We start from the raw sequence: 19,436 nt of genomic DNA, 5'->3' as shown, positions 1-19,436 counted from the left end.
CACTAAATGACTATAATTGCTCTCTGTTGCTCTGATCTTTGTATGTCAATTTGCAATTATCCAATTAATAAACACAAATAACTGTTTCATTACGCCACATTTATAATTTACTGTGTCTGTGTGTGTGTGTGTGTGTGTGTGTGTGTGTGTGTGTGTGTGTGTGTGTGTGTGTGTGTTCTCGTATTTCTATCCTTGTTGGGGCCAAATGTCCCCACAAGGATAGCAAAACGTGGAACGACGTGCCTTGTGGGGACCTTTTTCCGGTCCTAAGTAGGAGAAACAGTGTTTTCTTGACCATGTTGTTGTTACTGAAAAAAGTAAAAGTGCAAAAACATTTCTTTAGGGTTAGGCTTTGTTGTGGTGTGGGTTAGGGTTAGGGTAAGGGTCAGGGTTAGGGGCTAGACATGAATGGGAGTCAATGGACGGTCCCCACAAGGATAGAAATACAAGACTGTGTGTGTGTGTGTGTGTGTGTGTGTGTGTGTGTTCAAACATCAGACTAATGAACTGGATAGGGCAACACCCTGCCTGCCTCACTCTGAAAGCTGGCTTGCTGCACCTGGTATTTTTTGATGAATACTTCCCCCTGGTGGACATTCATTGCAAAAACATCCTTTTCATTGTGATTCAAACATGGCTTCTCCCTGGAATTTAAATCAAACATTTTTACATGATATATTTTATCACTTTTCTTCGTTTAGAATGGATACTACATCAGATATATCTCTGTTCCCTTCAATCTCTTTTATCCATTATCTGTTTTTGTGAGTGTGGTGCGTCTGGTCACAAGCACAGAAAGTTAAAAAGACTAAACTAAAGCTCACACAATCCCCTCACAACAGAAATGCTCTGTCCAAAAACTATTTTAGTCCCGGTGAAACAATCCTAGGAAGAGTTCTTGTAATTTAAGCAGTGATGTCCCGAGGATCTGTTCTCTCACCGACTCCTGCTGCTTTTGTTTTCCCTCCAGTCAGGTCAAAGTTCAGGACCGGCTGGTCGTGGGAGCCACGTTGATGAGCAGCCTCGGCAGAGAGCCTGTGGACATCCAGACGGCGGGCGGCCTCTCCCACCGTGGAGCCGTCCGGCTGCTGCCGGGTGGAGCCCATCCCTCCCACATACTGAGATGCTCGACCTCACGGGCACGAAGAACAACTCAGATGAGAAATAACTTGACAACAAGCTGAAAAGGGACAAACCGTTTTTCACTGCAAGCTGAAAATCTCTCAGATAAGACGGTGAAATATTCCCAGACTGACGTGCAGCGATGATGAAAAAGAGTAGGTTTACGCAGATTAGTTAGAAAATAAAAATCCTTACCTTCATGACCCGATTGCTGAGAAAAGGTTTTTTTTCTCACCGATACATCAGAGTAGACCCCATTCTGGGGCAAACTATGGACAGGATGTGGCTGATCATGGCTCTGAATCATCATCCAGGCTTATTGGAGGAAAATGGCACGATCTATGTCTAAAGCTCTGGGTATACATATCCGAGTGACATTCCCCACTCTTTATCTTTGGATTATTCCTGGTGGGATTAATGCAAATGATGCTTACGTCTTTAAGAACTATCAGTTGAAAAGTCACCACAAAGCAATGACTGCAGAAGAACAGCTCAATTTATCGACACTTATCAGTTTATGAGGACGATGGGGATGGAGTTTTTCATCTGCTGTTAAAGTGTCTTGAAAAAAATTATAATAAAAATGTGCAAATCAGAAGGGGAGACCCAAAACAAGTTTCCAGTGAGAGACACGAGAGAGATAAGTTCTACCAAGTTAGATTTATTGGAGTGTAAACCTACCGTGAACAACAGGAATAAAACAAGTATGTACATTCACTGTTCTCTAATAACATTACACCTTTTTTCATTTTTAGTTTCAGACCTGTCCAAAACGCACAAACCTTGATTTTATAGTACACAAATGTAAGACGTCACGAGCGACAGCAGCGGTTCATCTACACAGCGTTAAAAAGTAGGCCTAAGAAGGTGAACCGTCCACATCCAACATGGAGCTTAACTAGCAGGAAATCTCTCTTTTACTGTACGGAAGTGGTGAAACACCACCATGTGGCAGGAAGCCTTCAGCACAGCTGGTTTCATTTGTGGTCTTTCAGGAATTCCTTCATGTAGTCGGCAAGGGCTTCGGTCTCCTCCAGCGTCACGGCGTTGTACAGAGACGCTCGGATTCCTCCCACTGACCTGCCGGCCGAGCAGAGAGCGTCATGACACTGTTCCTCTCTCATACCCGTCAAACAGAGCAACGCTGAGTAAAAGAGCGGCTGACCTGTGTCCCTTCAGCGAGATCATCCCGCGTTTGGACGCCCCCTCCAGAAACTCCTTCTCCAAGGCCTCGTCTCCGCCTCTCTTCCCCAAACGGAACGGCAGGTTCATGCGGCTCCGGCAGGCCGTGTCCACCGGACACCTGCAGGGGGAAACGCAGCGACGGGGCCGTTAGCGTTCAGCGCCGACGCTTCACGGCGTGCGCGTTTCGAACTGCGACACTCACACATAGAAGCCATCGGAGGAGTCGATGATGTCGTAAATCATGGAGGACTTCTGCTTGTTGAGCTTATCCATGGCGGTGCTGCCGCCGTTGTTCTTAATCCACTCCAGCACCAGGCCCATGATGTAAATGCTGCACCAAAGCAACGACACACACGCAATTTCTTTAAGTACAATTTTGGTTTTTCTGGGGTTTTTTTGAAAAGAAGAAGCTTCCGACACTGAAGCAAAGTACCTGAAGCAAGGCGGCGTGTTGTACATGGAGTTCATTTCGGCCTGCACCTTGTAGTCCAGGACGATGGGGCACTCTTTCAGCGTGTGGCCCAACAAGTCGTCTCGCACGATGACCACCGTGACCCCGGCACAGCCCGCGTTCTTCTGAGCACCGGCGAAGATCAGCCCGAACTACACAGCCGGGGATCAAATGTCAAAAAATTAATTTAATAATAATAATGATTATAAAAAAAAAATAAATAAACAACGCACACACACACATCGAAATGTATTAGTTTGAGTTTCATTTGAAAATTGTGAGCACGTGGCGTTCCTGGACACTAATCAATAGATTAGGTTTCGTCACGATGTCGCGTACTGCCGTGAGACTGAGTTGACCCCCTTCTCCAGGGACTAATGCACTGCTGGTGGGAACCAATGTTCCAATGCCTCCAAAAATCTGATTAGGAAATTTGATTATAAGGTCGTGTTCACCGTATCGCACAACGATATTTGGCTATTTTGCTATATTCTCACCTGTATGCACACTAACGTCACTATACTGGAGGATTTCAGAGTAAACTTACAAGACTCGGAGATACATTTACGAGTTTTACTACTCTTCTTTACCTCATTCTTTTGTTATTTTCTTTTAGTTGTGGACACGCTGTTATTTGGATGACTATAAAACCTGGAGTTCGTATTTATTTTACCACTGATGTTGTGGTGACTCACATTATCCTCAACAGGATTAAAGCAATGCAGAAGATAGATGGATGTTGTGTAATTTTCCTTCTTTCAATTAGATGTTTAGAAGAAGCAATCAAAATTTTTATATCACCTTTGACACGTCCACTGGTCGAGACAAAAAGTTGGAGGACATATCACCGACGAGCACCACCCCGTTCGTTTCAGGCACAAAGTTGTATTCCACGCCATGGACCGTCTCGTTGCAGCAGTAGTAGACGTAGGAGGCCGAGGGGTTCAGGGTCCAGCTGCTGGGGTCGGGGATTTCTGGAGAGAGCAGCAGCAGCAGCACAACAATGGCATTAAAAACACTTCTGCGGGTCTGTGGGATGACGCTTTATTAATATACCAAGTCAAAGATGCTCCTTCTCATGGAGAAGAAAGTATGAAATCTATTCAATATCTGATATTCTTAAGATCTGAAGATTTCAGCCAGTGAAGATGAAACTTCCTGCATTAACCTGATCCTAATATATGTGGCTTTCTGCACAATTACACACATGAACCTCACCCCCCTTCAGTCGAAAACCAGTTTTTCAACACAATTTAGAGGCTCGCTCTATAAATGGAAGCAGCTGCTTGCAAGAACATGCCTGACAGGAGGACCGAGTAACAGAGTATTCATCTGGTCATGTTTTGCATAAAAGTCATACCAAACATAAAGAAGTTGAATTATTTCAGATTTATGATAACTTAATTTAGTAGGAGATCACAATATTGAAGTCTATACACAAAGGATTTAGAAAGTTTTTTTTAAGTGCAAAATCTCCTCTAAAAAGTCAGTCTCTAATCTCTGTGAACTGATTGTAAGAAAGAAAAAAAAGGGTATATTTTCCATGACAAAAACTTCACACTCCGATTGAACCTACTTCAAAACAGCCTTCAAATAGTCAAACAAACGAGTGCTTCACTGGAAATCAGACAACCACGTGGAAACGACTGCTGACATACCGGGGTTTTCACCGGCCGTTGGATCTATTGTTTAATTACGCAACAGCCTGGGTTGACAGCCAGGGTTTGTATAGGGACAGTAGGAACGCGGCCTGAATGCCAATGACCAAACAAACTATTTCCGTGTTGGAAAAACATTCAGTTGAACGCCAATGCAAAGACAAAACCAAGCAACTGCCTGAGTTCTGTAAAGATTGCAAGTGTTTTTGTTTTTTCTTTAGCTGGATAAACCAATGGTTCAGTAACAGTCGGCCTTTGTACTGAGGAACTCTTACTCGTGTAGCTGTCCAGCTTCGGGTGGACCACGTTCACTTTGCCGTATTTCTCCGCTTCTTTCGCCGCTTTCGCTGACCACGTGCCCGTCACCAGGTAGTCGGCGCACCGGTCCTCCTTCAGTCCGATCAGGTTGAGAGGAACGGCGCTGAACTGCCCAGACCCGCCGCCCTGCAGGAACATCACCTTGTAGTTGGTGGGGATATTTCTGTGGAGAAAAGAAATGCTGCTAATGAATACATATCAGCATCATTATGATCCAGTAGGAATTTACAGTTCTCTTTCACTTCTGGGTAGAATCTAAAAAAAAAAGACAAAAAAAATTCAGTATGTGAGCAGAGAATCTGTGCTTCAGCTAAAAGGACAGAGCTCTCTGGAGGAGAGATAAGCCTGCGCTGATAGGAAGCAGTAATGCAGCTGCAGCTCGGACAGAGCGGTTCTCAGGGTACGGTCGAATCTCACGGCGCCTTGTCAAACAGATTTCACAAAAATAGTCAATAAAAAGCCTCAGAAAGCAGTTGAAAACGAAATACACCAAACAGTACATACTTGTCTAGATCGTTGCAAAACGCAAAGAATTAAAACCAAAAATGACAACAATCTCTACAGAAAGACGATTTTAATGATGACTTCTTTTGCAAAATATAAAAAAAAAACTTCTCACCAAGCTGTTAAATTAAGAATGTTTTTGCAAACTCGACATGACAGCATGGTTTTGAGGCCAATGCTAGTTTGTTGACAATGAGGTAACTGGCCTTCATGAAATCAGCACCAATCACACACAGTAAAACAAAAACATGTAAAGTGTTAATGATGAAGTGTCTGTGTGTTACGACAGAAGACAGAGTTCCAGTGACTTACAGCAGCTCTCGCAGGAGACTCTCTGTTTTATTTATGATTTTTAAGAAGTCTGACGATCGATGGCTCATCTCTGATGGGAACAGAAGAAGAAGGATAAATGACACGGATGTTCCCTCTTTCAGTAAATGTCAATTCATTTATGTTTATGACTGATGCAGATATTACTTTTGATGGTCGCAGTTCTAATTCCACTCACCAAGAACACTGATTCCAGTGCTGTTGTAGTTGAGGAGCTCCTTCTGCGCTTGAAGCATCACCTGAAGGGTATAAAAAAAACCAAAAGAGTTCTCATCAGAGGCCACAAACATTAATCACACTTTCATGGATCCATTTTGAAGAGGTTTAAGAATCAAAGTTCAGGAAACAACAAGGCAGAAAAAAAAATCAAAAACTGCTGTGAACAATCAACAAGGGCTACAGGCTGAAATCAACCGCACTTTCCTGTTACTCAGATTTATATCATTATTGTCAAATGAATTCCGGATTATCTGAGCAATTAAAGATTCACTAAAGTAGGTGGGTTCAATCCTCTGTCCTGGATGTTCTCAGTTTAGCAAAACAACAGAACACATGCACAGGGAAAACATGCAAACATCACCCTCAAGTCAAACCTGGAACTAGGAACAACCTCTTTTTTTGTGAGGCCTAGAGGACAAACCACTACGCCACTGTGTGATCTTTACTCAGCTCATCAACATACGAAAACTTGAAAAAGATCCATGTGCTGAGAGCAAAAAAACCTGTAAAGCCTGTAGAAACAGTGAAAAACATGCACCAAATTGTACGTCCTCCCAAGTTTTCAGCTACAAAAATGTGACACTACTGATATTGTGGGAAAAGTCAGGAAACATTTGCCGTTAAAGTTTCGCAGACTTTTCATTCAAATGTAAAGGACACTTCATGTGCCGTTTATGTGGATTGAAAAATGTTGTGTACCTCATTACAAAGTGGCTACATTGATCAAGTTTGACTGATCCCAAATAAAAGCTCAGATGAGATGATTGTTTTGTTTTTTCACTTTTAAATACCATTTGAGAATAAAACTGTACACCTCTCAGCGCGTGCAGAAGCAGCCAAATGACCCAGTTTGTGTTCATGCTTGTGAAATGAGAGCTGTGTGTTTTAGCGCCATCTAGAGGTGAGTCTGCAGGTGTTAGTGAGGCTCGACAAAGGCAGCAGATTTCCGCATGAATAAACGAGGCTGATGCAACTAAACACACAGTTTTCATCCTGCTGAATGCACGCGGAGGCTCCCACACAGGGAGCGAGGATGATGCGTTCACGGACAGTCTGCGACGACTGATCACAGCTGAACCACACAGGCACAATACACAGTTTAAAGTCGCGATAAGATAAGCAGTTTGGATCATGCGTCTGCCATTCAATCAGCACAGAGAGATCCGATGCTCTGCCTTTACCTGACAGCTGTTTCTGAGATGGATGACGAGTCCCGCACATAATTAGCCGCTAAACAGAGATCCAAACTCACGGATTCAGGTAGTTTTGCAGGTCCGGCACCAAAGTTGATGGTTTGTTTCGGCTCCATGATTTTAAGGCAGACTGGTGCGTGCAGATGGACGTTCTGGAGGCCGTGTGGATGGATGGTTTTCCCTCTCTGGTCGGCTCCTCCTGCCTTGCTCGGCGTCGGCGTGGAAATCACAGTGCACGGTGTTGCGTTCAAGGACACCCTGAAAAGTGGAGACTGCCTTCAAGAGGCAGAGCAAAGAGTTTGGGTTTTCATCACGTGGCTCAGGATCTACCACTGAATTTCCATCCAATCAAAATTAGATGTTCAACTCTCTTTCAACATAAAATTGTTTGTCAGCTGGTGGTTAATCAAACATTTGCTCTCTTCTGCAAATTAAACATGTTTTGAGAGAAATGTAGAATATATCAATATAAAGTGTACTAAAGTAGACAAATAAGATAAATTATGAGGTAACATGAAAAAAGTCCCTTTTAGTTCCCAATAAAGAGTGAAAACGTGTCAGTTTGGTCTGCATTAATGTATCTTTTTTTTTACACAGATATGCACATATATGGACGGTCTGTACTCAACCATTTGAGAGCGAAAATGAGTCTCTCTTGACTTATATTTACCTTCTCCAAGGGGGCGCGTGCAATCATCCATTAACATCCATCATCTATTCAGCTCTGTGAAACTCCTGTGTATATTTCTTGTGTTTCTCACATGTTTCTATTATATTGTACATATGTGTCTGTCTTAACTGTATATTTAAATTACATTTAATTTATATCTGTTATTATTGTTATAGTGTGCATATGTGCCTGTCTTAATTTAAATTATATTTAATTTTTAATCTGTTACTGGATATCTGTTATTTATTTAATCGTATCTGTCTTAGTTGTATATGTAAATTATAATTAATTTATATCTGTTATTTAATTATATCTGTCTTAAATTTATATTTAAATTATATTTAATTATGTCGTTTAGCTTACATCTTTTATTTAATTATATCTAGCCTAAATTCATATTTGAATTATATTAAATTTTTCTATGTATGGTTGGGCTTTGTAAATTTCACATTTCATATTTCTATTCCATTTATATTTCTTTTCTCCGTGCTGCTGGAACACTGCATTTTCCCCCTGTGGAACAAAAAAAGGACTTTCAATCAGTTCAAATCAATCTAAATTATTCAAATGTCACTGTGTGATAACATGAGACAAGGCACCAATCAAATTTGATTTGGAACTGTAGATAGCATTTCTACATTTGCAAAAGAATGATGAAAAAAAATAGATGTATGCTAATAGATATCTACTTCCATTTAAAAGCTGCCTTTGAATGATCAGGACTCTATGGCTGTAGCTCTGTCACTTCACGTGACTCACTTTGCACCTGGTTCCTTCTTTCTGTATGAAGATGTCATTTAGAAATTTCCTGACTGAGGAGTTTGCAACAATGTATCGTTTTTAAATGACGTCATCATCTAAGTTGACCTAGATATGCAAATGAGCCTCTATACAAATGAGAAGATGGCGTCATCTACAAAGTTCCTAAGTGAGGAGTTGGCAACAATGTGTCAGTTCTAAAGCTCTCTTTTTTGCAAAACGCAATAAAGTGCATCATATTTCATTTAATCATTAAGCATTTAATGTAAATATTAACATTATTTCACAATATGCACTTTAAATCATTTTGATACTGTAATATGTAACACAACTCACCATTCAGTTCAATTCAGCACCAATAAGGTTCCTTCTCTCTTTGCACAAACTTCATATCAGCTCAGGTGGACTTCGCAGGAGAAAAAACCAGGCTGAAAGCAGTGAGTGACAGTTCCATAGCAGCAGCGCACCAGGCAAATTTACCGGTATTTTTTTTTTTTTTTTTTTCTGCGTGAGAAATACAATGTGTGGCATGAGTGCGTGGCAAAAGACCGAAATACGTGACTGTCACGCTCAGTGCATGAGACTTGAGGCATGGGGCCAACTTGGCTATAAGCCGACTTAGCCTGGGGCCGAGTTGGTTACTTGACTGTATCCCGATGCAAGCCGGGTAGTAGTGGGGCCCCATTAGGTAGGTTCCCAACATGTCATTGTAATGTATCCGGGGGTTTCAAGTTGTGTCGCTGATATCCGCCGTCTGTCGGGGCCCCCTACTAGCGTGAGAGTTACGGGTGAGTAGATTCACATTATTTCTACCAGGAAAAGTCCATCATCCAAAACCTACCATGGAAGTTCACGTGGCACGTTTCTCTGGAGGCGCTCTAAATCTATTTATTTGATGTTTAACTGCTTGTGTGTTAAAAACTGTTGGTATCTTTAAACTACACATTAGGTGCTACACTGCCTCCCTGTGGCGCTGCTCTTAATTGAATGAGTTCCAGGCCTGGCATGTTTCCGTTTTGATTTGTTACATGTTAACTTTTACCACCTAAAGACCATCTATGTTGATGTAATTCTGCATTCTTCGAGATTACTGTGTTCCAAAATGTGAAATTTCAGTGGAGTGTGTTTTTCATGAATTTACTTTATTTTTACATTCTTTTGTGAATAATGGCTGCAAAACCACTCGTGTGTTTTGTCTTAAATGTATATATTAAATCATATTAAAATATATTTTCTATTATCATAGTGTAGATATGTGTCTGTCTTAAAAAAAAAAGCATATGCATAAAAGCAGTAACATGTAAATGGTACTCACTACACCAAAACTGTATTTTACTCTATGAATTTGTTAATACTGTTCTTCTTATGACAGACGAGGAAAAACTGATTTGAATTCACAGCAAAAAAAAAAGCGAAAAATATATTTAATTAATCAATCAGTACAACAGCAAAGTTAGAAAGTATTCAGTTAATGAGACCAATGCATGGCGACGACAATTGAAAAAAAAAGTTTGTACAGATTTTTAGAATGCAGAGGAAATATCAATTGGAATGAAAGCTCCTTTGAGCTTTCCTCCATAAAAAACAAAATATTAATAGAATATTAAAGTACCAAATAAAATAAGATAGGATAGAAGGTAAGACTTTATTCATCCCACATATGGAAAAGTAGTTGTCACAGCTCCACGTTGCACAAAAGACATGCAAATAAGAATGTTCAAGAGTAAGAAATATCAAATATGATGAATGCTTAAAGAGAAAAATGAAACAATAACAAGAATGTGCAATAGGAAACACACATAATTTAAACACAGTTTACAACTAAAACGTTCCTTTTTGTTTTTGCGGTAATGTTTGTAAATGCAGAGTCCGATCAGTGTGACTGAACTGCAGTCACAAGATGGATTATAATCTAAATCTAATCCAAAGAAGGATACAAGATACAAAGATGATCGTGTGCTTCATAAGTAGAGTCAGCACTTCTTGTCCTGCATTATTGTCTTGAACTAATTGAGAAATCACGAGGAACTTAAGTGTGTATGCGTGTGTGTGTGTTATCTAAAAATAAACAATAGGTCGACAGTGAGCCCACGTGCAGCGTGCCCTTTAGGAGCCAGATGAAAGAAAGTGCATCCCCGTGTCTCCCTTGGGTGCCTGCTGATCCGCGTGGCCCCCCTCCTCTGTGTCCGTGGTTCCCACCCGGACTCTCCCCCTCGCGCGCCGCACAAACACAGCAGGGAAGGCGTTCCTGAAGGCCTTTCTGAAGTTGTTGCCCATGAAAGCGTAAACCAGCGGGTTGACGGAGGAGTTGGAGTAAGACATGCAGTGACCCCAGATCCTGAGCTGTGGACGATAAATTCAGGTGAACCGTCTCAAACAGGACATCATGTCTGAAGTGCATTGCAGATTCTGAAGTCAATTAAAAAAAAATTATCACAACAAGGTTTTATTTCATGTCTGGTGTAATCATTATGTCTCAGACAGTCTGTTTCCAAAGTGTTGGATGATTTCACAGGTTTTCGTCGGATTGTTTGTGTTTTTCTTGTATAATTCTACATTTTTTCCCATTTTTGTTTTAATGTTTTTTTTTTCATGTTTGTAGAGCCTGATGGACAGTCGCATCATTTCACTTGCAGTATTTGCGTATGTATGTGACAAATAAAATAATCTAATGACTGTAAGTAGGTGATCTTCTGTTACTGTTTCATCCTGCTGTACACAGATCTCCACATACACACACAAACCCTGCCTGATGTAATGTCAGTCACCTTGTATAAAACGTAGTTGTGGAGGCCAAAAGCTTGCAGCAGGATGCAGACCTGGATGGGCCCCCAGCAGACCAGAAACAGGACCACCATCACCACCACCATGCGGGACACCCTCGCTCGCACGGCGGCCGCTCGCTCCGCCTGAGCCTGAAGCTGCAACAGTGGAGGATTTGTAAATTTCAATAGGAAACGCACATTTTTTTTGTGTGCGTTTACAGTGAGAGAGCAGCTCCTCCTGCCTGGTAGCTGCTGTCGACGGGGTTCACGCTGGGCTGGCCCATGCGCTTCAGCATGAAGCCGTAGCAGCCGGTGATGGTGAGCAGAGGCAGCAGGTAGACGGCCAGGAAGCTGTAGATGATGAAGGCCTTCTGGAGGCGGGCTGAGGGGAAGACCTCGCTGCAGTACGTCTGAGGGCCGAACCAGTAGCCCGTCTCCAGACGCTGGTACACGGCGACGGGGACGGACAGGAGCAGAGAGCCTGGAGAGAGCAGAGGACATGACTGATGGTTCACAGATTTACCGTAAACTCAGATCTCATCACGTCAACAATCACTGTAGATCACTATACTCGGCGAGGTCAAAGGTCAGCCGCTGCACGTTTGACTGGCCTTTAAAGTGGGTAATGTTGGCGATACCTATCCAGATGGACACGGAGACAGCCAGAGCCACGCGGGGGGTTCGGTGCTGCAGCGACCTGAGAGGATAAACCGTCACGTAGCAGCGGTCCACACTCATGGCCGACAGCGTGATGCATGTGGCCTGCGCAGTCACCTGCAACGCATGAATGATGACATCTGGAACTGCTGGAGGATGTGTCTGTTTGCTTTTCAAATAAGAAAAATAACATTTTTGAGATACATGCAATAAGCACACATTTATTTTCTTATCTTTTCTTTGATTTTCATTGTGTGCACATATTAATCTGCACCAGTGGTCACCAGGTACCATCAATATGGCTGACCTGAACGTACAGTAGACAGGCTCACCCTGTAGCTATGGACTCCTTATTTATACACTTATTTTAATTAGACAAATTTTATACTATTTTAATAATCTTGTACATTTTTCAAATAAATTTTATTTAAAAAAAAATGTATCATTGCAAGAGAGAGAGAGCTTACCACAGCTTGTGAATCACAATTCTAAAATCATCAAACATTCTAAAACACCATTTTTGTGCTGTTGATGGTTGAGGAGCCATATGTGAACACACATTATAATCATTGTGAAATCTGACAGTGTGGATACACCATCAGAATCACCAGCAATGACAAAAATCATATTTTCAATGTGGTGAAAAAATGCGATAATCAAAATTTTAAACAAAGAATTCCACTCATTTGAAGCAATCAAGAGCAGCTTCAGCATCACCTTCTACTGTTACTCTGAAACATCCTCATTAAACAGGTGACAAGCCAGTTTGTAAAGAGAACACTCAAACATTACAGTTTAACTACTCAAAGGTCATCAGAAGAATTACTGAAACACTTTCTTACAATCTCCGTTCATTGCTGTAGATTGCACTAAGATAGTTTTGGTCACTGCTGGTGTATTGGACCACATACTCAAAACAGATAATCTTGACTTTCTTGTGGGAACAAAAACAGGTCCTAAATCTGCAGGTGTAGATGTGTTTTCAGACTAATGTCAGGCTCAGGAACGTAGTAGTTATGGTTAGTCTGCAGAGAAGGAATATAACCCACTGTAATGCAACGGAAGGTGTGAGCACAATACATATGAATTTGTGTGTGTGAGAGAGACCTGCTGAAGGTAGTTGACTAGACGACACATGAACTCTCCAAAGATCCAGCTGGGCAGTGGATACAGAGTGGCAGTGAACGGCACACAGCAGATCAGAAACAAGATATCTGTGGTTGCCAGGTTGACTGAAAGAGAAGGAAAAACCACAGGAGTGTTTACTGAACCTCCAGACGAAAAAGTTCCCCTTCGTGATGATGCAGCCCCGTGGAGATGCTACCTATGTAGAAGTTGGTGACGGTCTTCATCTGCTGGTGTTTGGTGACCACATGGATGACCAGAGAGTTCCCCACCAGGCCGACGAGCATGATGAACCCGAAGAACGTGGGCACCAGCCAGGCGTCCACCAGCAGCGGCGGCCCCCGACCGTCCAGAGCTGAGGAGGCGTTGCATGAGGTCCCACAGTCTGATTCCACCATCGTCCACACAATCCAAACTGGACAATGTCTGCGGTAGATACACAACCCAGCAGAATAACAGTATTTTTCAATACGGATTAGGCACACAGTGACATAACACGTCTCTCTTCCACACAGCTCACCTGTGGTGTGTCCGTTCTCTCCTCTCGGCTCTGGTGATGTGTTGTCTGCTGTCCTGCTCGGCTCTCTGCCGGTCTGAGATGAAAGCCCTGTTATACGCCACCAGAACAGGTGGGGCGGGGGGGCGAAGGAGCCCTCGCAGCTCTCAGAGAACATTTAAATGAGAGAGGCTGGCAGGTCATGTGAATTTTGAACAAAATCTACATCATTACCTGTAATTACCTGGGGCTGGGTGCCCCTGTTAAAAGATGTCTGCTGTATTTAAAGCCATTTTTTGCAGATCGTTTTAGTTATTGCTGCAGCTGATTGCACAGATGAACTCAAGCTGAAGTTTGTTGAAAAGCATACTGTGTGTTATAGTGTGCTTGTGAATGGAAAATGCTGGCAGGTCTCCGGACCGTGGTCCACTGAGGGAACCTGGAGTCAGAGCTGGATCAGGTATTCTAACTACTGTCTTGCAATGAGACTTTTCTTTACACTACATGCACCGAATCCTCTACTTTTTTCTATCCCCTAATCTCAACCAGTCTTGTCTTATGGGCAGCTGCTGTAGGTTTCTGATTGCTAAAGAGAGTTCTTGCTGTCCCCCATCACAAATACCAGACTGTCATGAGGTTGCACTGATTTTTTTATTTTTTTTTTTTGAATGTTCGACTTTGACATGACAACATTTTACATGGTACTTTATAAATAAACTGAAATTTAAAACTTTCAAATGAGCAAAAGGTAATCATAACAACCTGTACCCACTTTGATAATCCTGATGGCTCTTGGAGACAGCTGGGGTTCTTCATGACCGTACAGTCTGATCCGCCGCCGCTGGCACTGAACCACAAACTGTTTTTAAAGCAGTCATTACGTCTTTCAGGGCTGCCGACCTTAAAGTGCTGAAGCTCTGCCAATCTCACAAAGTAAGACCGGCAGGGCTTCTAGTGTTTGAGTAAGATTGTGTTTGTCACTTTACCTGTCGAGACTTGACATTTTGTCCTGACAATTAGATACATATCATATGATTTCTCTTCTTAGGAAAAATAGTTACTTCAAAAAAAAATCTTGAATGTGTGACAGCTGATTGCCATCTCAGTCTAAAAAAATTTGATTTTAAGAATTTAAATACACATAAGATATATAAATCTCAATCAGACCCGAACAGCTTTATCAAAGACCCATCATTCTCTCCTCTTTTAACAAGTCTGTAGGAATCCTGGACATAAGCAGAAAAGTCTCTTTAGGTTATGACAGGAAACAAGCTTCTTTCCTCTTCCAAGCAGCTTGACTCTCACAGAGGAGACCCAGGGTCGGTCTAGGCCTTTCTGTGTACCTATTTTAGCATGTAAACAAGCACTGATGTTATATTTTTTAGTGGACTGACCTGTTCAGGCAGCAGTTTGCAGGACAGTGGTTCAAAATCTTTTAAAGTCAATCTTGTCTTTTAAGTTGCTCTCTAACTAAAGTCTGTCAGCATGTTTTAAGTTTTAAGTTGGTTCACCATAATGATTTTGACAGAAGTTTATCAGAAATCCATTCTCACTGAACCTCTTAAAAGCACCCTGATGGTTTTTTAATGCTGATCGATGATCTATTATCACACATGGATTTCAATTAGAGTTTTTTCACTGTTTGAGCAGTCCTCAAATCATCCAATCCTTCACTCATCCAATCCATCCACTGATAAGTTTGGGGTTTGATGTCTTGCTCAAAGACACGACAACGTATGAATGTAGAGCTGGGGAGTAAAACATGCAACCTTCAGATTGAGAGACGAGCTTTCAGCCTATCGATTCAGAGCCAGTTTAATTATCTTAATCATATCAGATGGCTCAAAAATATCTCCATTGAATTCCCACACTTAAGAAACGAGCCTCCAGTCTGAGTCCAGTCTCCACGCAGGTTTGGGTCCAAATCCAGCAGCTTCTGCCCTTCTTTCTGACATCTGATGAGCAAATGATGGGCTTGGTGTGATGCACACGCTCACAAATTCTCAGTTGTCACAAGACAGCAACAAGAATTCATGACTCCATCTGGTGCGCGCTGACTCGTGTGTGACTGTAGTGAACTTTGACCCCAATATTGCCAGGGGCAAATTGAGAATTGTCACACATTTGTGCATGCTCTCATGTTCAACATCGCCAGTCAAATAAAGAGATAAAATACACTGATGAGTCGCAGTGTACACTGGATCACACCTTAAAGAGGAGAGGAAAAAGTGAACACAAGGTTGACTTTAGCTATTCAGTATTTAATATACACAGACATATTGCACAGGTTACAAGTCTTAGGAGTACATCCTGTGTAATGAAACATAAAGTCCTGGCTCCGATGAAGCAACAGAAACCTCCTGTATTCCTATGTGAGGGATACATGTATTGTGCGTTGCTTTTTGTGCGTATGCGTATTCAAGGGATTTACATTCTTAATATTTACACACAATGATAAATATATATCTATTAATCTTTAAAAGAATTTACAAACTGATAAAACAGCTTAAAGACACTCAAGCCCGTCCACTTTTGCATACTACTGGTACGTGCCGCTGGACGAACGCGCACCGTCTGACAGTGTGTCCATCAAACAGCTGACGTTGGCATTCGACGGATTTTAGTGGACAGATTCAAACAGGACACTTTGTCGTCTCACACTTCATCCTAGTGGGTTTACCAACTTAGGCCACTCTCAGTTCTTAGGTCTAGGGAATAGGTTCCTCGGCCATAAGATACTATTTGCTCCAGGTTGTGTTGAGATTTGACTGAAGGTGTAAAACTGATGTGAGTACTGGTCTATTGAAAGGAAAACCATCATGCTTTCAAAGACTTTCCAGAAGCAGAGCAGAAAAATACTGAAAAAACAACATCTTTAACATTAGAGAAGCTGGAAATCTGAAATTCTTCTGGCCTGAATAGTTTTTCTTCAGTGATTTATGTGAGTGGTCAGCAGGTGGAGCGGTGGCAGGAAGGTGAGCGTTTCCACATCTCCAGAGATTTCTTCAAGTTCAGCGTCCTCAGTCTCGCAGTCTTTCTGGGTGGAACAGAGTCGGTAGCGGGGGAGGGGGAGGGAGGGCGGAGGCTCCGCGATGCTCATATGTTGAAGCTTTCTCCACAGCCACACGTGCCCTTGATGTTGGGGTTGTTGAAGACAAATTCGCTGGACAGCTTCGACTCCACAAAGTCCATCTCGGTCCCCAGCAGCGTCAGCTGAGCCTTCTTCTCTATAAACACTCTCACACCTGGAAAAGGGGTCGCAGTGTCACAGTAGGGCTGTGGTTCATGACTACATGCTATAATAACGTGGGTTTGATTTAATGTTACCAAGTAAAATACCATGTTTTCATTATATATATATATGTGAAATCAATCTCCACATGAAAACAAAATAAAATCAAGCCATCTTACCATCCTGCAATACTTCCTCATCAGATTTGTCTTTCTCCTTCGTATAGTCCAGTGTGTACGTCAGCCCATTGCAGCCACGCGTTCTCACTCCAACCTTTAAACCAATCTGAGGAGCAGCCAGACGCAGTTAAACAATGACTTCAGGAACTCATGTAGCACTCGTTGTTCGCTGTAGAATAACCAGACCCTCAAGCGCAACAAATGTTCTACATATACAAATTTGTTGGGGATTTGGGAATTAAAGGTTATAACACAACTACTTTTACACCAAGTTAAAACTCAATGCACATAACATGTAACACAACTTTTCCTACTCAAAATATTAAATTAGAAAGACAGCACATCAGAGAGTGTAGATGAGCAGTATCTCCTGAATTAAAAGGCTTACAGCAGATGGAAGAATATCAGTTACTCACATATTCGGGCTTGTCCTGCAACAACACTTGGATTTTGTTCACAGCTGCAGGAGTCTGGAAAAGACAACAGAGAGAAATATCACTCCTCAGCACATCTGATCCTACTGTAACAACAGTGTTACTGAACCTGGAAGATCTGGGACTGTCTTAAATAAAAAGCAGCATTAGGATAATGAAAAGAATGTGTTAAAAAACATGCAGAAAAAAATGCAGATATATAAAGAAAATATCCAAGTGCTTGTCACTCTCACAAGTGACGCATTTGGAAGGCTGATGTAAACTACTTTGTCCATGGTGCTAATCTCTTAAATCCCTAAAACTATGTCACCACTGTCCGTGAAATAAATCCTCTCATTATTACATTCACATTCAGATATTTGTAATATCTAAAACGTTTCAGTTTTCCAATGCAAAACTGCATTATTTGCACCATAACTATGCTGTAAATTGTTGTAAAATATTCTTCCTAATTTATCCATAAAAGATCAAACATACTGCAGTAACTTTCCTTGAGTGATAACTAAATATATAAAATGTACACAAGACTATTACATGAAAGCAGTCAGTGTTGAGGGGCGCCAAACCATGTCACATTTACATTGGTGTGCTATCTTTATCAAGTCAGAGCACCACACACACACTCTCTCTCTCTTTCCAGAGCAGTGTAGGCAGAACACACAAGCTGATAAGAGCCATCAGGTCACTTTCAGTCCACCCAGAAAAACTCACCACATCTCTGTACTAATACCTTGCTCAGTCCCAAATGTCTTAGTTTAAACTACTGGTTTTCCACGAACTCTTTGAATTTTATTCTTTTGAAAATCCTTCCTCCAGGGATGTTTTATTTATTTTTTTACATTTTACTCAGGTGCTTTCATAATGTTGCATTGGGCTGGGATGTGACACAATTTTTGAATATTTGAGGATTTGTCTTCTTCCAACCATCAAATGGGTCTTTGTGACCTGTAGTGTCACAAATCAGTGGCATACTGTTTGTCTAATAATCCAAAGTTGTGTAGGAGCTAGAACTCTCCTCTCACAGTGAGGCTCCAGACATTATCAGACCTGAGGGGCCTCTTTGCGGGTTTTTTTTTTTTTTTTTTTTTTGCTAGCTGAAGAGTTTGAAAACATGCGTCAACTAAAAGACTAGCAATGCCACTCGCCGTTTGATAACAATCGTCTGATTTGACTGATGTAAGAACAAGACAGGCTGCCCTTCTAAAGGGGGAAGTATCGCGTGTGGATACGCAGATAAATGACAGATCGCGTTTATGATAAAGTCGAGACTTGGGTAACGTGAAGGAACCACACCTCTAATTGCAAAAATAAAGGTGAACCTAACATTGGCCCAAAATGAGTCTCTGCTTCAGAAAGAAGAAGTAAATGTTGTAATTATTTGGCTTCTGTTGAACAAACGGAGATATTAATCTAGCCCGACATATTTACCTGCTGTCGGTTTTAAAGATGATAGCACCGACTTTGCCGATCGGGAGAATTAGTTTAATTAAGTAATTTAGTAAATGCAGGTGTTATTCGGGACAAGGGTGTATAGGAAAGTGTTGGAGAAAGTCAGGTGTTTTGATGTGGTTCACTGCTAAAGTGCTACAAAACTCAGGATGCTAATTTGCCCTGATTACAAAGGCAGTTCTGTGACACTTCGTTAAATTCTACGATCCATGCTTGATCAACAACCCAGGACCGTGTGTCAGATAAAGAATAGCAAACTGTCAGGGTGAAAGTTAGAGGGAAACTCTGAAACCTGAAGCTGATCTTGAGTGTTTCCCTGAAGTGACAGCGGGTTTAGCTAGCTCAGCTAACTTACACAACTACCACAACCAAACGTTGCAGCTCACGTCCCTGAAGGAAAGGTGACAATGACACAGTTAACACGATACTTAAAGAGCAGAAAGTAGAACTTACCAGTGTCAACGCGGCTCTAGTAGGCAGTATCTTTCTCTTGCTGACCGCTCGGACGGTCGCTCGCACCATGGAGGCAGACATGTTGAACGAATACAGTGAAGAATCACAACATACAAGTGCGCATGCGTGTAATAGATAGCGCCCGCCCCACTAAATAGAGCTCTCGGCGCTGATTGGCTAACGGAATGAAAGACAGACGAGGCAGCCAATGAGCTCAAGGGTAGAGTTCTAGAACGA

General features: G+C 41.8%; 3 protein-coding genes across 3 annotated transcripts; all 3 read right to left on the bottom strand.

The window, feature by feature from the left end:
- Positions 1-1,763: 1,763 nt before the first annotated feature.
- psat1 (phosphoserine aminotransferase 1) lies at positions 1,764-7,191 on the bottom strand. Its single transcript, XM_030104768.1, has 9 exons — positions 7,040-7,191; positions 5,747-5,807; positions 5,551-5,620; positions 4,692-4,897; positions 3,560-3,732; positions 2,741-2,910; positions 2,510-2,638; positions 2,288-2,425; positions 1,764-2,202 (listed from the first exon to the last, which is right to left on the bottom strand). The coding sequence occupies exons 1-9, from the start codon at positions 7,094-7,096 to the stop codon at positions 2,100-2,102; spliced, it is 1,107 nt and encodes a 368-aa protein (XP_029960628.1). The 5' UTR covers positions 7,097-7,191; the 3' UTR covers positions 1,764-2,099.
- Positions 7,192-10,212: 3,021 nt separating this feature from the next.
- kiss1rb (KISS1 receptor b) lies at positions 10,213-13,354 on the bottom strand. The gene is made up of 6 exons (XM_030104248.1): positions 13,156-13,354; positions 12,939-13,063; positions 11,813-11,948; positions 11,417-11,655; positions 11,178-11,330; positions 10,213-10,752 (listed from the first exon to the last, which is right to left on the bottom strand). The coding sequence occupies exons 1-6, from the start codon at positions 13,352-13,354 to the stop codon at positions 10,516-10,518; spliced, it is 1,089 nt and encodes a 362-aa protein (XP_029960108.1). The 3' UTR covers positions 10,213-10,515.
- Positions 13,355-15,694: 2,340 nt separating this feature from the next.
- On the bottom strand, positions 15,695-19,300 carry isca1 (iron-sulfur cluster assembly 1). The gene is made up of 4 exons (XM_030104265.1): positions 19,200-19,300; positions 17,280-17,333; positions 16,864-16,969; positions 15,695-16,697 (listed from the first exon to the last, which is right to left on the bottom strand). The coding sequence occupies exons 1-4, from the start codon at positions 19,278-19,280 to the stop codon at positions 16,549-16,551; spliced, it is 390 nt and encodes a 129-aa protein (XP_029960125.1). The 5' UTR covers positions 19,281-19,300; the 3' UTR covers positions 15,695-16,548.
- Between the last annotated feature and the right edge of the window lie 136 nt (positions 19,301-19,436).

Source organism: Salarias fasciatus, chromosome 12, assembly GCF_902148845.1.
Source record: "Salarias fasciatus chromosome 12, fSalaFa1.1, whole genome shotgun sequence".
In the NCBI taxonomy this organism is placed as follows: domain Eukaryota; kingdom Metazoa; phylum Chordata; class Actinopteri; order Blenniiformes; family Blenniidae; genus Salarias; species Salarias fasciatus.
The sequence above is the reverse complement of the archived record's forward strand: the minus strand, read 5'-3'. Positions and strand labels throughout refer to the sequence as shown.

Bases quoted from the DNA above. Each gene is read 5' to 3' on its own strand.
- isca1 (XM_030104265.1), bottom strand. From the start codon at position 19,280: ATGTCTGCCTCCATGGTGCGAGCGACCGTCCGAGCGGTCAGCAAGAGA. The intron at 16,970-17,279 runs GTGAGTAACTGA...GCTGCTCCTCAG, and splicing joins TGCAGGACAAGCCCGAATAT to ATTGGTTTAAAGGTTGGAGT. The intron at 16,698-16,863 runs GTAAGATGGCTT...CCCCTTTTCCAG, and splicing joins TGAGGAAGTATTGCAGGATG to GTGTGAGAGTGTTTATAGAG.
- kiss1rb (XM_030104248.1), bottom strand. From the start codon at position 13,354: ATGGTGGAATCAGACTGTGGGACCTCATGCAACGCCTCCTCAGCTCTG. The intron at 11,949-12,938 runs GTCTCTCTCACA...CATGCGTTGCAG, and splicing joins TAGTCAACTACCTTCAGCAG to GTGACTGCGCAGGCCACATG. The intron at 11,656-11,812 runs GTATCGCCAACA...TGCTCTCTCCAG, and splicing joins CTCCGTGTCCATCTGGATAG to GCTCTCTGCTCCTGTCCGTC.
- psat1 (XM_030104768.1), bottom strand. From the start codon at position 7,096: ATGGAGCCGAAACAAACCATCAACTTTGGTGCCGGACCTGCAAAACTA. The intron at 5,621-5,746 runs GTGAGTGGAATT...TGTTCCCATCAG, and splicing joins CACTGGAATCAGTGTTCTTG to AGATGAGCCATCGATCGTCA. The intron at 2,911-3,559 runs GTGATATAAAAA...CCGGCTGTGTAG, and splicing joins GACCAGTGGACGTGTCAAAG to TTCGGGCTGATCTTCGCCGG.